The sequence below is a fragment of the Pistacia vera genome, unplaced genomic scaffold, assembly GCF_008641045.1.
Source record: "Pistacia vera cultivar Batoury unplaced genomic scaffold, PisVer_v2 Contig291, whole genome shotgun sequence".
Classification (NCBI taxonomy): Eukaryota; Viridiplantae; Streptophyta; class Magnoliopsida; order Sapindales; family Anacardiaceae; genus Pistacia; species Pistacia vera.
In genome coordinates, this window is record NW_022196103.1 from 783,130 (window position 1) to 798,229 (window position 15,100).

The 15,100-nt window shown below is 37.9% G+C and overlaps 2 protein-coding genes across 2 annotated transcripts; both read left to right on the forward strand.

The window, feature by feature from the left end:
- Positions 1-500: 500 nt before the first annotated feature.
- LOC116134720 lies at positions 501-9,731 on the forward strand. Its single transcript, XM_031420380.1, has 15 exons — positions 501-3,394; positions 3,482-3,610; positions 3,703-3,894; positions 3,971-4,023; positions 4,157-4,469; positions 4,652-4,799; positions 4,873-5,052; positions 6,109-6,222; positions 6,411-6,607; positions 6,759-6,974; positions 7,135-7,410; positions 7,559-7,706; positions 7,791-7,924; positions 8,641-8,727; positions 8,808-9,731. The coding sequence occupies exons 1-15, from the start codon at positions 752-754 to the stop codon at positions 8,892-8,894; spliced, it is 4,917 nt and encodes a 1,638-aa protein (XP_031276240.1). The 5' UTR covers positions 501-751; the 3' UTR covers positions 8,895-9,731.
- Positions 9,732-11,812: 2,081 nt separating this feature from the next.
- LOC116134712 (LOB domain-containing protein 27-like) lies at positions 11,813-13,061 on the forward strand. The gene is made up of 2 exons (XM_031420374.1): positions 11,813-12,745; positions 12,846-13,061. Exons 1-2 carry the CDS (start codon positions 11,994-11,996, stop codon positions 12,946-12,948), a joined length of 855 nt encoding a protein of 284 aa, XP_031276234.1. The 5' UTR covers positions 11,813-11,993; the 3' UTR covers positions 12,949-13,061.
- Positions 13,062-15,100: the final 2,039 nt, after the last annotated feature.

Below are 15,100 nucleotides of genomic sequence, written 5' to 3' on the forward strand. Positions count from 1 at the left end.
GAGAGAAGCAATGGTGGGTTTGGTGGGAAAATCTCATTTCTCCAATTAAGTACTTACGTAGAAGTTACAGAATAGGTTTGTTTTGGTTTGGTTCTAACTTGTAAATGTGAGCTCTTTAGTATACAGTTGCATCCATCACAATTTGGGATCTCATTTTTGTTTGGTATCACATCTACTACATCTATTCCTAATCAATCAAAATCAAATAAATAATTTCAGACATTAATCTTATTTGGTACTCACGTGCTGAGATTATTAAATAAATGTAAAAGGCTCTTTTTGAACTGGAGCATGGAGAAGAAGAAGAAGCCCTAAGCCTCTAAAATTAATTGATGATGAAGCATAATTACATACAATAAATTAGATTAAAAATGGAGGAGAGACTGTCAATGACGAAAAACAAAAGGAAGGCAATCCCATCACCATAATAATAATATAATTAATAGGATATTATTTATATATATATAAACATAACCCACATTCCTTAATCCATCCTTTTCTCATCGCCTTTCTTCATGGGTTAGGTGTCTCTCTTTCTCTCTGTCACACTTTTCCGTCAGTCTCTTCCAACTCTTCACTCTCTAGTCTCTTCATCGATTTCAACGCCGATCCAATACCGTCACCGTTCTTACTATTTAATCTCTACTTTGCCCTTAACGTTTCCTTTAATTACAAGTAAGTATTTATATCTTCTCTTAAAACTCATTTCATGTAATATATGCATGTAGATAAATCAAGATTTAATTAATTGATGGGGCATAAAAAGAAAAACACTGCTCCTCGTTCTAAACAACCACAACCGGCGCCGCCGCCTCCGGTCGCTTCGGCCGCCGTCGAAGCAAAGCTGTGTGATTTACTGTCCAGCCATGTCAAGACCGAAGTACTGGAATCGGAGGGCGGCGTTGCTGGTGGTGGTTCGACTTACTCGGCGGTCAAGCTCGAGTGTGAGCGTGCCCTGACGGCTCTCCGCCGCGGTAACCACACGAAAGCGTTGCGGTTAATGAAGGAGTCCTGTTCCCGCCATGAGAACTCGGCTTATGTGGCCCTGATTCACCGCGTACAAGGCACTGTATGTGTGAAAGTGGCGTCGATCATCGATGATTTCAACTCGAAACAACGGCATTTGAGAAACGCACTCGAATCGGCAAAGAAAGCGGTGGAGTTATCGCCTAACTCGGTCGAATTCGCGCACTTTTACGCGAATCTATTGTACGAGGCTGCTAATGACGGCAAAGAATACGAAGAGGTAGTTCAAGAGTGTGAGCGTGCGTTAGCTATAGAGAATCCTGTAGATCCTGCTAAAGAGAGCTTACAGGATGAGAGTCAGCAAAAAATTTTGACAGCAGAAGCGCGAATTGCGCACGTGCAGAGTGAGCTAAGGAGCTTGATACAGAAATCGAACATTGCTTCGATTTCTACATGGATGAAAAACTTAGGGACTGGTGAGGAGAAGTTTAGGTTGATTCCTATTAGGAGAGTGACTGAGGACCCAATGGAAGTTAGGTTAGTTCAAGCTAGGAGACCCAATGAGATTAAAAAAGCAACCAAAACTCCAGAAGAGAGACGAAAAGAGATTGAGGTTAGGGTTGCTGCAGCTAGATTGTTGCAACAAAAATCAGAGACGGGTCAGTTGCAACAAAATAATGATGGGGAGAGGACTATGGATTCCGGTTTGGTAGGGACTGAGAAAAGAGATAGAGAGAGGAGGAAGTTTGGAAGTAATGTGCGAAAAAATGGGTCGAAAGAGGAGAGGCAGAATTTTGTAAAATCATATTGGAATTCCATGAGTTTGGAAATGAAGAAGGAGTTGCTTAGGGTCAGGATTTCTGATGTTAAAGCTCATTTTGGGTCACTGAAAGATGGCTTGGCGAGTGAGGTTTTAGCAGAGGCATTGACATTCGCGGAGGAGAATAAGACTTGGAGGTTTTGGGTTTGTTGTAGGTGTAATGAGAAGTTTGCGGATTCAGAGTCACATATGCACCATGTTGTGCAGGAACATATGGGGAATTTGTTGCCTAAAATGCAGGCAGTCTTGCCTCAGAGTGTTGATAATGAGTGGATTGAAATGATTCTTAATTGTTCTTGGAAGCCGTTGGATATACTAGAAGCTGTCAAAATGGTTGCACGGAATCAATCAAAATCCCAGGATTCTGAAGTTGGTGAAGATTTCTACTCAGGGAACCATAATGAGGAGTGTGATGATTGCTTCAAAGATGCATGGGATTCTTCACCTGAGAAGGGAAATTTAGGGGATAGTTATAATTGTAGTGTTGTTGAGGGCAATGATTGTGAAAAAAATTTGAGCATCCAGTGCAAAGAATGCGATGGTAACCAAGGATCTATTGTATATCCGGTGATTGATAGTTGGCCAGTGTCTGATGACACTGAGCGCGCAAAGCTCCTTGAAAGAATTCATTCTTTGTTTGAGCAACTCATTAGACATAAATATCTTGCTGCAAGCCATCTTAGCAAGGTCATACAGTACACAATGGATGAGTTGCAGGGTTTGGCTTCTGGTTCTCAGCTTTTGAATCATGGTGTGGACCAAACGCCAATGTGCATATGCTTTTTGGGAGCTTCCCAGCTCAGAAAGATCGTCAAGTTCTTGCAGGAATTATCTCATTCTTGTGGTTTGGGTAGATGTTCTGAGAAAAGTAATTCCATGGATGATGCAAGCAGTGCATCTCCAGGTCTTGAGGTGAAAGAGAATATTGTTCTTAATGGAGATGCATTACACCTCTTTTTGGACGAACATGTACTACCAGCTGAATGCATATCTGGTGACGCTGTAACAGATAATGCAACTTCTGTTAACGGCAATGAAAATGTGGGTGCATCAGATGCAGATTCTCTGCTCTCCTGGATCTTTGCTGGCCCGTCAAGTGGGGAGCATTTGGCATCTTGGATGCGTATGAAAGAAGAGAAAACACATCAGGGAATGGAAATCCTCCAGACTCTTGAGAAGGAGTTTTATCACCTACAGAACCTCTGTGAGAGAAAATGTGAGCATTTGAGCTATGAGGAAGCATTGCAGGCAGTGGAGGATCTCTGTCTTGAAGAAGGTAAGAAGAGGGAAACTGCCACAGAATTTGTCTATCGAAGCTATGAGTCTGTCCTTAGAAAGCGAAGAGAAGAGCTCCTGGAGGGTGAAGATGATATTATGTTCATCAGCAGTCGGTTTGAGTCAGATGCAATAGCAAATGTTTTAAAAGAAGCTGAATCACTTAATGTCAATCAGTTTGGATATGAGGAGACTTACGGTGGTATTACTTCTCAGTTGTGTGATTTGGAATCTGGTGAAGGTGATGAATGGAGAACCAAGGACTATTTACATCAAGTAGACACGTGCATAGAAGTTGCAATCCAGAGGCAGAAAGAACATTTATCCGTAGAGGTAAGCTCATTTGTTCTAGATACACCTGTTGATGGCCAAAACATTGATACTGTTCATCTGTTTCAAATCGTTGGTTTGCTCATGCAGCTCAGCAAAATTGATGCTCGAATCATGCGGAATGTCACTGGGATGCAGCAATTGGAACTCAAACTTGAGCCTGTCTCAGCCCATGACTATCGGTTGATATTATTGCCTCTAGTGCAGTCATACTTAAGGGTTTGATTTGAACAACTTGATCTTCATTTGGAGTTTCCTTTTGTTTTTCTGGATCTAACTTATCAATTTGAATGTTAAATCTTTTGTTCCAGGCTAATTTGGAGGATCTTGCAGAGAAAGATGCCACAGAGAAGTCTGATGCTGCAAGGGAAGCATTTTTAGCAGAACTTGCACTTGATTCTAAGAAGGGTGCCCAAGGAGGTAGTGATAACTCGAAGCATACACACGATAAGACGAAGGATAAAAAAAGAAACAAAGATTTCAGGAAAACCAAGGATTCAAAGGTTTCAAGTTTGTGGTTTTCTTTTGTTTGTACGTACAAAATCCATGATGCAGGTCTAATATTTTCGTATTTTTCAGTCTGTTGGTGGTAATCAGCGTGATATGGTTCATGATGAGACGTCTGAGCGGGTGTATGTCTTCCTTTTGCTCTTTCTTTGCACATATGCCTTCACTCTTTCTATTACATGCCACCATTTTTTGTAAATAGATGCTATACTGGGAGGGGGTTTATTGTTAATATATTGAATTCATGGCTTAGTGCAGTTCGTATCCAGAATCTGATGGTGATCATCCAGATTCAGAGACTGGTGTTTCTGTGAATGGTGATGACTTAAAACTTCTGGAAGAGGAATTTAGACGTAAAATTGAGCTTGAAGCTGAGGAAAGAAAGCTTGAAGAAACCTTGGAGTATCAAAGACGAATGGAGCATGAGGCTAAACTGAAACACCTTGCAAAGCAAAATAAAATATTTGCTCAAACATTTCCAGAAAAGGTGACGGAGGGAGTCTGTGATGTTTACTTGGATCATGGTGCTGTTGATCTTGAATTGCATGAACCCATCGAACCTCTGACACCAGTAAGCATCCATGTCTCACTCTGTTATATGTGATAAGATAAAGTTGGGGCTACTGGTCCTTAGTTGCAAGTCCATTTCCATTGACAATATCTCAGAGATATGCTAACAGGAATTCCATGCTGCTTATTATAGAGGAAGTAGATTCTTTATGTAAGGAAACCATATGAACTTGAATTTTTCAGGTGCATTTGATGTCGAAGAATGGGTTCCCAAGCAATTCAGAAGGCGTGTCTATGAGTTCTACCAATGGTGTTTCTGGGCCAACCAAATATTCATCCCATTCCAGTTTCCCGAATAATAATACTACATATGATCCCAGCATTAAACAAGGTTCTCACTAGTAAATTATCTGTATAGTGTGTAGTATATGGAGACAAGTTCATCATCTTTTCCTATTGTGCAGGGATACCTAATGGAGGAACTCCAGAGGATGGGTTTTTACCCTCCGATAGACGGACTGGAAGGAGAGGTAGACGGCAGAGGAGTTTTACTAGATCTCAAGATGGGAAGAATCAGGGCTTGTCATCTGAAAAGGATAATATTGAAGTTACTAGATCCCGTGATAGCCTCCAAACTTGTGGTGGTATGCTTTATGCTCTTATTAGGCTTTGTAATTTACTACTTTAATGCATTTTACTTACTAAATGGGGACTTTTTGCATTGATTTTCAAACTGACTTAATGGTGCCTAGATCAGTCCATATGAGTAGGCTTTAATATTCTGGGGGAAGAAACATATTGGGATTTCAGCTCACCTTGAAACACAATGAAACTTATTAATCTTTTAGTTGCTCCTCATACCATATATGGTGACAGAAATCACGGTTGATTTTTTTAACCCTGATCAATAGGTGATAGAAGCATGAACTTTGATTTGCTTTTTTCTCTCATCAGTTTGGTCATCATTCCTCCCCCCCAAAAATGAGTTACAATATTTACTAGTGTGGATGAAGTTGATTAAATCTATGTTTTAAAACTTATAACAGTAATTCCTTGGGAATGCCCTAGGGGAGTTCACTATCAATTTTGACCACTGTCTCATTCAATTGTTTAAAATCGTGCCAATTGTGTCACTATAAAATCATTTCTAGTTACACTTGAAGCTTGTTTCTTGCCAAGGAGAATGCTTATATTTACTTTATCATCTGGGCAGTTTTGCTTTGGCCTTTGTCCATATATTGAACTGATCATTGCAATTTAATCCTTTGATAGAATTTAAAGTTGTTTGTCTGTCACTGTATATTGTGTGGGAAAGTCAAGGTCACCGCATGATTTTATAAACTAATTTGAGATTTTGTACATTAGAATTGGTATGTGTATGAGAGTTTTTTGATTGATTAGACAGAGTTTCTGTTAATGTCCAAATAGTTTATCTTCTGTTCTATTCATGATTCTTATTTGGATGTATTTATATTTGAAGTTTCCTAAATCTTCAATCTTATCTGAAGTATTTTCTGGTGTTATTATCTTGCAGTTACACATTTTTATTTTTATACATGCTCATTAAACATGTAATTGCGTACCTGTAAATATAAAACATCATTTCAAAATTGCTTTGTACTTATAAGTCAATCTTGGATCACCGTCCATCTCTTTAATATAGAATTAATGTTATCATGAATTTCTTCGCATTGATACAGCTGGTCCTAATCTGGGAGACAGTGGAACAAAGACGTTGAGGCAATTACAAGCAGAGGAGGATGACGAAGAAAGGTTCCAAGCTGACCTAAAGCAAGCTGTACGCCAAAGTCTTGGTAAACACTATCTCTTTTCTTAATTTTAAATTGGGCTTCTTCTTGTTATGTTATTCCAGTAATTATAAGTTTACATAACTGTTCAATATTCAATGCACTGTATAATAACTATTTCAATCATCTTAGCAGTGTTAAATATTCTCAAACTATTTGTGACCTCTGTAACCTTTTAATATTTTGTTTCTTAGATGCCTTTCAAGCACATCAAAAAATGCCCTTGACTTCAAGTTTGAGGATACCACAGAAGATGCCTCTGGAAGCAAATAATTTTGGGGGTTCATCAAGTGAAGTCACCAGCGAAAATGTGAATGGAACTGACATGTTTGGTACAGGGCTGAAGAATGAAGTTGGTGAATACAATTGCTTTCTGAATGTTATTATACAGGTAGGCATCCCACAACCCTATTTTTGTGGCGTTGTCTCTATTGGTGTGCTTTTCATGTATTTATTTATTTATTTATCTATTTTAAATCTCTGTGTAGTTATCTTCTCTGGCCTGAACTGATTGCCTTCTTTTTCTTTGTGCACATATTCAGTCTTTATGGCATTTAAGACGGTTTCGAGAGGAGTTCTTGAGGAGATCACCTTCAGAACATGTTCATGTGGGAGATCCATGTGTCGTCTGTGCGTTGTATGAGATTTTCACTGCCCTGAGTGTCGCATCAACAGATTTGCGGAAAGAAGCAGTTGCCCCTACATCTCTGAGGATAGCTCTGAGCAATTTGTACCCAGATAGTAATTTCTTCCAGGAGGTAAATTCATGGAATTATGTTTGCACCCTCTTCATTATTAAAAGTTTTACTTACTGAATATTGATCTTTCCCTCCTGATTATCATTACACTTTGATTATGAATTTAGATGCACCTATTTCTTTTGTTGAAAGTTGTGACTAAAATGGCAGCAATTGACAGGCTCAGATGAATGATGCTTCTGAAGTTCTGGCAGTAATATTTGATTGCCTCCATCGGTCATTTACTCCTGGTTCTAGGGTTTCAGATACTGAATCAGTGGAAAGCAGTTGCCCTAAGACTTGGGATTGTACAAACGGTGCTTGTATTGTCCATTCCCTTTTTGGAATGGACATTTTTGAACGAATGAACTGCTATAATTGTGGTTTAGAATCCAGGCATCTGAAATACACTTCATTCTTTCATAACATAAACGCTAGTGCCCTCCGAACAATGAAGGTATCTTATACATGAAGATTAATTTTTTTTCAGTTCACTTTTTTTTTTTTTTAATGATGAAGAGTTTGGGGAATTTGTTATTCCGTGTCTGGTTCAAGAAATATTTTCCCTGTTCCTCATTTACATTTTTTCTTTTTTGGCCATTCAGTCTATGTGTGCAGAGAGCCCCTTAGACGAGCTTTTGAATCTTGTAGAGATGAATCATCAGTTAGCTTGTGATCCAGAGGCTGGTGGCTGTGGGAAGCTCAATTACATTCATCACATTCTGTCAACTCCACCACATGTTTTCACGACAGGTGATTTCTGTGAGGTTCTTTACTTCATTTATTAGGAGTGCATTTTATAGGAGCTAATGTTGATGGTTATCTTTGGTTTTGCAGTTTTGGGTTGGCAGAACACATGTGAGAGTGCTGATGATATAACTGCAACACTGGCAGCACTAAGTACTGAGATTGATATCAGTGTCCTTTACCGTGGGCTGGATCCAAAGAGCTCACATAGCTTGGTTTCAGTGGTATGTATACTTGAATTAACCTTGACAGTAAATATTTTCATGAAGAGAATATAATGATCTTGTCTTGGCTGTAAATTTGGAAGGATGGGCTTGGCTCTTCTAGTATATGTGGAAGGAAAATTATATCGTTTGTTTTGTTTTGTTTTTGTATTTTTTTTCTGGGTGCTAGGATAGTTGACTTCTCTATGGTGAGGGTAAGAGAATAGGAGGTAATAGCAGAGTGGGAGCTAATGAATTGATATAAGCAAATACCCTGAGCAGTGCCTTCTAGGCAGACTGTCCAAGAGTTATATTGAATAAATGCATACTAGTTGGAAATTGGTACATTTTTGAATCTCATCGTAAAGTCTTGTATCATCATTTGCTGGCCAGTAATATATAAAAATTAAAAGGGGAAAAAAAGAAAAAGGAAAAATAAATTTTAAGAGGGAATTATGAAGCCCGAGACTTTAATCATAGAGCGTGAATGACAAAAATGTTTCCTCATTCTTTTTCTTTGGAATGGCCCATCAGAGAAAGGTTTATTAATTTCCAGTTTTAATGCCAATAACTTAGGGGTTCTCTCTCTCTCTCTCTTTAAATATTGATACCAGAACTATATGGGAATTTACAAATAAAATGAACACTGTCCACAAAAGACAAGATTAACTTGGAAAAATATCTTCATGATCCAGACACCAATTCTGACATATCTATTTGTTGCTTTTGCAATATAGGTTTGTTACTACGGGCAACATTATCATTGCTTTGCCTATAGTCATGACCATGAACGGTGGATTATGTATGATGACAAAACTGTCAAGGTATGATCACCTTTTATTTTGAACAATGTCATGTAAAAGGTACTGCTTTTCCTGTGTTATGACTAGCATTTGGTGTTCAGGTGATTGGTAGCTGGGCTGATGTTCTTGACATGTGTGAAAGAGGACACTTGCAGCCTCAGGTTCTTTTCTTTGAAGCTGTGAATTAGATATGTTATGGTATTTTATCTCAATTATTTGCTGCAAAGGGGAAGCATCATTTTTGTCGTTACCTGGCGCCCAATAATTGTCTCTGATGGGACGTTGTTTATAGAGATGTATTACGCCCTACATCCATGCAGTTCAGACAGCGATATTGGTTTCAGAAGAAGTCAAAAAGTTTTGATAAAAAATTCAGAAGTGTGGTGTAAATCAAGTTTCAAGAGTTTTGTGATGATATAAGTAAAGAATTTTGTAGGAGAAAGGGTTGTTTTCAGAGGGAACAATGTGTCAAAAAGGAGATTCCTTTTTATGTTGAGGGAAGGAGATAATAGAGTAGCCTGACATGGTAGTGTTTGGTGCCATTGCCCCCGAATATTTTTCTTGGATGCCTCGATGTCGATTAATAAGATTGGTCTGGTGTAAGGGAAAAGAACGTAAATAGCGGCGGGTCAGGAATGAATTGAAGGAGCATGTAATGCTGTTGCCAGGAGCTGAGCATACTTGTAAGTGGGGAATTTAGTTTAATTAGAAATCAAAGTCTCTATTAGATGTTTCCTTTTTTCGGTTAGAAATATTTTTCCCCCAATTTAATGTTGTGTATAGATATCACATCATGGCCCCCTCGGGACCTCAACTCTTTGTACCCCAGCATAGAGTAAAAGTTATTATTATGATGATGCTGTTGAGGCTTGAGGGTTGAAATTTTGAAAATCAGAATATTGAGAAATTTGAATGGTGAATGAAAACCTGGGTAGGAAGGGATATGGGCTTGTTTTTTAATTTAAGTTTTTGCCATAATCAGAATCCATTGTAGTTGGAAAATATTTTAAGCAATTTTTTTTTCATATCATAGGAAAATTTGTTTACTCTTACTAGAAGCACGTCAAAATGGTGTTATATATAATTAACTTCTCACAATGATGGAATTATGATAAATCAATAATAAAAAATAATATAAGCATTTGATTACCATTACCAGTGTTTTAAAACCTAGCCGGTTGAATCGGTTCAATTGGGACCTCGGGCTTTTATCGGGCCAAGTTACCAACTTTCTTATTCACTCAAAACTCTAGATATTAGGTTGATGATTAGCGAACAATTGAAGTTTGAGTTGTTGGGGCTTTTGAAGAGGAGTGGTTGGTGATACTGAGTGCAATGGTGGCAATGGATGTAATTTCTGGTGAGTGGATCGATTTAAAATAAAGAAAATGGGCAACGGCAACAATTGGTTTTTGTTGGCGATTGGCAAGGCGAACGGGGATGAGATGAGATGAGTTTTGGTAAGGAGGCTGAGGGGAGTAATTTCATGGTGATGGAGAGGGTTATTGACGTTGGCGGTGGTGAGATTTGGTCTAGGTTGTCGACGTTGGCGTTGGTGAGATTAGGCCAAAATCGAAATCTTGGGTAGATTTTATGGAGAATGGGCTCAAGGGATGATTGGGATTACATTTGGTGTGTCATCATCGTCAACTAGTCGATTTTAGATTTATATTTGGGGTGTGTTTGCTAAATTTTAAACCTGTAAGAATTTCATTGTAATTTTTAGGGGTGTATTTATTGAATTTTAAACTTTTTGACACTCGGTTTGATCGGCCAGTCAAACCAGTCAAACCGGTCAATCTTGGACCTAGCAACTTTGGTGGGTTTCATTCTAGACTGGTTATTAAAACATTGACCATTGCTACGAGTCTATGACGTGAAATTGGATTACAGTGGGCGCATGTCTTTGAAGTTCGAAACGATTAGCCAATTAAAAAGAGAGAAATATTGGCAAATGATTTAGAAATTAATGTAAAACTTCAGCCAGATACATATAGCATACCTTTTATAATGGGAGTCATTTGAAGGAGGTTTTTAATATTAAGTCCAAAAGTATCAATTGTTAAGGCTCCATTTGTTACACTCTTGGGAATACTATTATTAGTATTCCCAATAAAGTTAAAACAGTAAAATTGACTTATTCTCAAAATATTATTCTATATTATTCAATTTCTTTTAAACTCCCTCAAATTTGTTAATTTAACTAAATACCTCCAAATATTCTTTTTTAGAAATTATTAAAACACCATAGCAACCCACATGTACCAGATTCCGGCCACCACTGTCGGAAGCTGGCCGGAATTTGGTATAATGGCGCACTACCAACTGAATCTGGCTGATAGTGCGTCGATCTAGCATTTTCCGACCAAATCCACAGTGGATTTGGTCGAAAGAGGCTAGATCTACGGCCAAAGATTTGACCGTTGATGGCAAGATCTTTGGTTGTAGCCAGTCGTCAACGACGGCCAAGATATGGTCGTCGTTGACCTTCAATGATGCTGTATCTTTGGCTGTCGTTGATGACCAAATGCGGCCAGATTTGGCATTTTCTAGCCAGATCCATCGTGGATCTGGCCGGAAAAGGCCATATCAACGCATGATCGGCAAGATCCAGCCAGTCATACGTCGATAAGGCGACTCCGACCACCCTCTGGCGGTGGTGGCCGGCTGTTCCTATTTAATGGGTGAGTTGAGGGTGTTTTTGTTACCTTTTAATATTATATTATATGGGTGTTTAGTAAATAAACAAACATAGAGGGTATTTTTGTTAATTTCCAAATCTTACATCGTAATATCCGCCCAATTTAACTTTTTTTTTTTTTCAAAATATTATTCTAAAAAGTATCAGAATAATGAACCAAATGGACCCTAAATTCTTTAGTTAAGTAATTTACATGTTAGGAATTGCAAATTATCCCAAAAATATTAGAAAATATAATTTAAAGTTATAATTTAAAATGTAGTAATGCACACGTTGGTTATTGTTGTGACAGTATTTGTATCAGGAGTCTAATCCGATTTCCCATTATCAGGAAGTGACCCACATAGGAAACACCCCCGATAGTTTCGGTTCAGTTTTCTTTTAGTTTTACTAAGTCTCTTCACATCCAGTAAATCCGCTCATATCAGACCAGATCAAAGTGCTGATTGTGCTGTGTTTACCCCATATCAGTTTCAACCACATCACCTCTCTCTTATATCTTCTTCTTCTTCTTCTTCATCTTCCCATATCATTATTATTTATTCTACAATCTTCACCTTTGCTCAGACTTTTGAATGTTACAAATATGACCCTTAAGGGTGGCACCAGCCAAGCCTGTGCTGCGTGCAAGTACCAACGACGAAAGTGCCATGCTAAGTGCCCTTTAGCTCCATATTTTCCTCCTGACCAACCTAAAATGTTTGCAAATGCTCATAAATTATTCGGTGTTGCCAATATTTTAAAGATTTTAAAGAATTTAGACGCTGATCAGAAGGCTGAAGCAATGCGTTCCATTATTTACCAGTCTGATATTCGTGATCGGTATCCCGTTCATGGATGTTGGGGCATTATTTGTCAACTACGTTACAGAATTTGGCAGGCCGAAGAAGAACTTCAAACTGTTCATGCACAACTCGAGATGTATAGACATCATTATCAACAACAGGTCACATCTATGACGGATGATGTGTCACAACTTGAATTAGGCATGGCTCCTCCCAATAATTCCCTTTCACTTTTCAGTCATACTCCACAGCTGCCGGCTTCTTATAATAATGCTCCGCCTTTGCCTCTTTCTCAACACCACCACTCTTATTCTGATAACAACAACTCTACAAGTTACATGGATTCCAAAGATAATGTTGCTAATTCCATGTGGATTCAACATCAATATGCTACTGCAACCAACAACAATTCCAATTCCATCGCCGTTCAATCTCATCAGTTGGCTGCCTCTCAACCTTTGGTTGTTCATGATTACGATGAGATGCATCCGTTTTTCGATACTATTGATGACAGACAATCATACATTTATTCTAAAGAGGCTTACGACTCAAGGTAGTTGATTGATTAACTTCTTAATCCGAATCATTCTTGTTGTTTCGGTTTCATTGTTGTTTTGATTCTGAAATTGATGGTGGAAATAACTGTTTTGCAGTTCGGAAGAATCGTTGAAAGACACAACCCAATCGATCGAGGACGTTGCAGAAAATGAATTGAAGAGTGCGGCTGCAGGCTTCAGTCTGATTAGTGTCAATTGATCAAAAAGGCCAGACGACAAGACAGCAGTGCGTTCCATATTCTTTTTCTGCTCAATTCATAAAAGTTTTATAGGTTAGATTCCACAATTCTGGGCATATTTTTTCTTTTTATTCCATAGACAATGTAGTTCTTTGTTAATCATTTACTTATAAAATTTACATTCTACAGTTTCTTTTATTTAGAATTATAATAAAATATTGCAGAGTTTCAATATGAAGATGGAATCATCGAACGAATAGAATAGCCATTGTTGTTCTGGACAATTGCTTTCTTGGTAGCAATTAGAAAACCAATTACAGATAAATTTCAGACTTAAATCACATTAAACATAACAACTAAGATTATTCGAAAGATTAGCAGTAGAGTGCTTTCTCTCAATTACAAGTGGAAGAAATTGGATTTCACATAAGTTCATCTTTTTCAACATACTTGCTCAATTAAGGCGCAATTTATTCACACACCATTAAGCACATTCAGAGAAGCCTAGTTTTTTTTTTTTTTTTTGTTGTGATCAGGGGTGTCCGAACTAGCTTATACGCATCTCAATTAATCCCCTGGAGTCCTGAAGTGAATGACTGGATAAATCTCTTTTAGTAACCACATCTATTAGTGTCTAGAAGACTCAAACTCAAGAACTCATTTTTGACCCCTTTGCTCTTTTAGGGTTGTAGGATCCACAGGATGGGCATTTTTTGATAGAGCCAATGGAATGGAGCAGCTCCTCTCTTTTCACAATCATTGCATAGTATTCCCCGTGATTCCTTTTTAAGTTAAAACATGTAGGGATTTATAGAATATGATAAAATAGAGAGAATAACGAACCTGAGTTCGGCCAGAATACTCCTGTGGAATTTTCTCCTCGGCCAACAACGCATCTAACATCCTAAAATACACCTGTAAAACATTTTCAATAGTATTAAGTTAGTTCAACCAAAATGGCAGTTAAGAAAGCACTTCTCGAAATAAAGTGATGGAAGAAGTTAAACAAAAATTCAAGTTGAGGTAATAAGTAATCCAGCTACTATATGAAACTTTTCTGTCAGCTGAAAAGATGTTTATGTCTACACAAGAGCTAATGTATACCTGTTGAAGTATGAACCACCTATTTTGGTGAGTGCAAGTCTGCCCATGGTTGAAGAGTTGATAAGCTGCACCGTTTGAAGAAGATTTTGAAGATAGAAGTTGTTGCCGTGGCGTGCGTTCTGTGAGAACGTGGCGGCAGAAGTTCGCCGCAGCAGAAGAAAAGCTTGCCGCGGGGTCCGTTAAGAGAGAGTTCGGAGTGCATCATTGGTCAAGAAATATGTTGTTTACTGTTACTAGAAACACGTCAAAATATATTCCGGTGTTATATATAATTAACTTCTCACAATCAAGGAACTATGATAAATCAATAATATAAGCATTTTGATTAACTTCTCGGAATGGTTTCCATCAAGAAGCAAAGAACATTTTCAACATCCAAGTTGATTTGTCCTGTGAAACATTGGTTCAAATTCAACTCAAGCTTTGGTATTACTAAGTAAATCCAATCAGTTATGATACTTCGATGAGAATCATATGACTCAAACATTGTTCTAAACCCCTTGATGCAAAATTTCATCAACCCAACTCATTAGATGTGTATTTACCCCTTTTTCATCGGCTTTTCCTCTTCTTTTCTTTCCATTCCTGGAGACCCGTTCCAGCTTCCCAAGCGCTTTTTTTTTTTTTTTTTTTTTTTTTGAAGTTAAAGGGATTGAAGTTCGACTGACGATAAGCATGGAGTTTAATAAAATGTAGTAATGGTTATTGTTATTAGCAGTTAAGAGATAATTTGATGAGATCCTTTCCTTCAATAATATATAGTCAAGTCATGTTAGCAAATAATTAATTAAAACCTTAATTTTTTTTGTCAAACTTATTTTAACTCTTTTTAACTTTTAAAAAGAAGAGTAAACAATATTTTCGCCCAAGGTTTGGCCTAAAGACACTTTCCAACCTAAAAAGTTTCAAAACAACACTTTCCCACCCACGTGCTAGATCCATTAGTAAAATTTGCTCTAAAGAAGGGTAAGATGGTTAATTTACATGAAGCCGCAAAAATCAAAATTTATAGCAAGCTTGAGGTTTTCTGTTCAAGCTCAAGCTCGCTACCAAATTCAAGTACTCGAG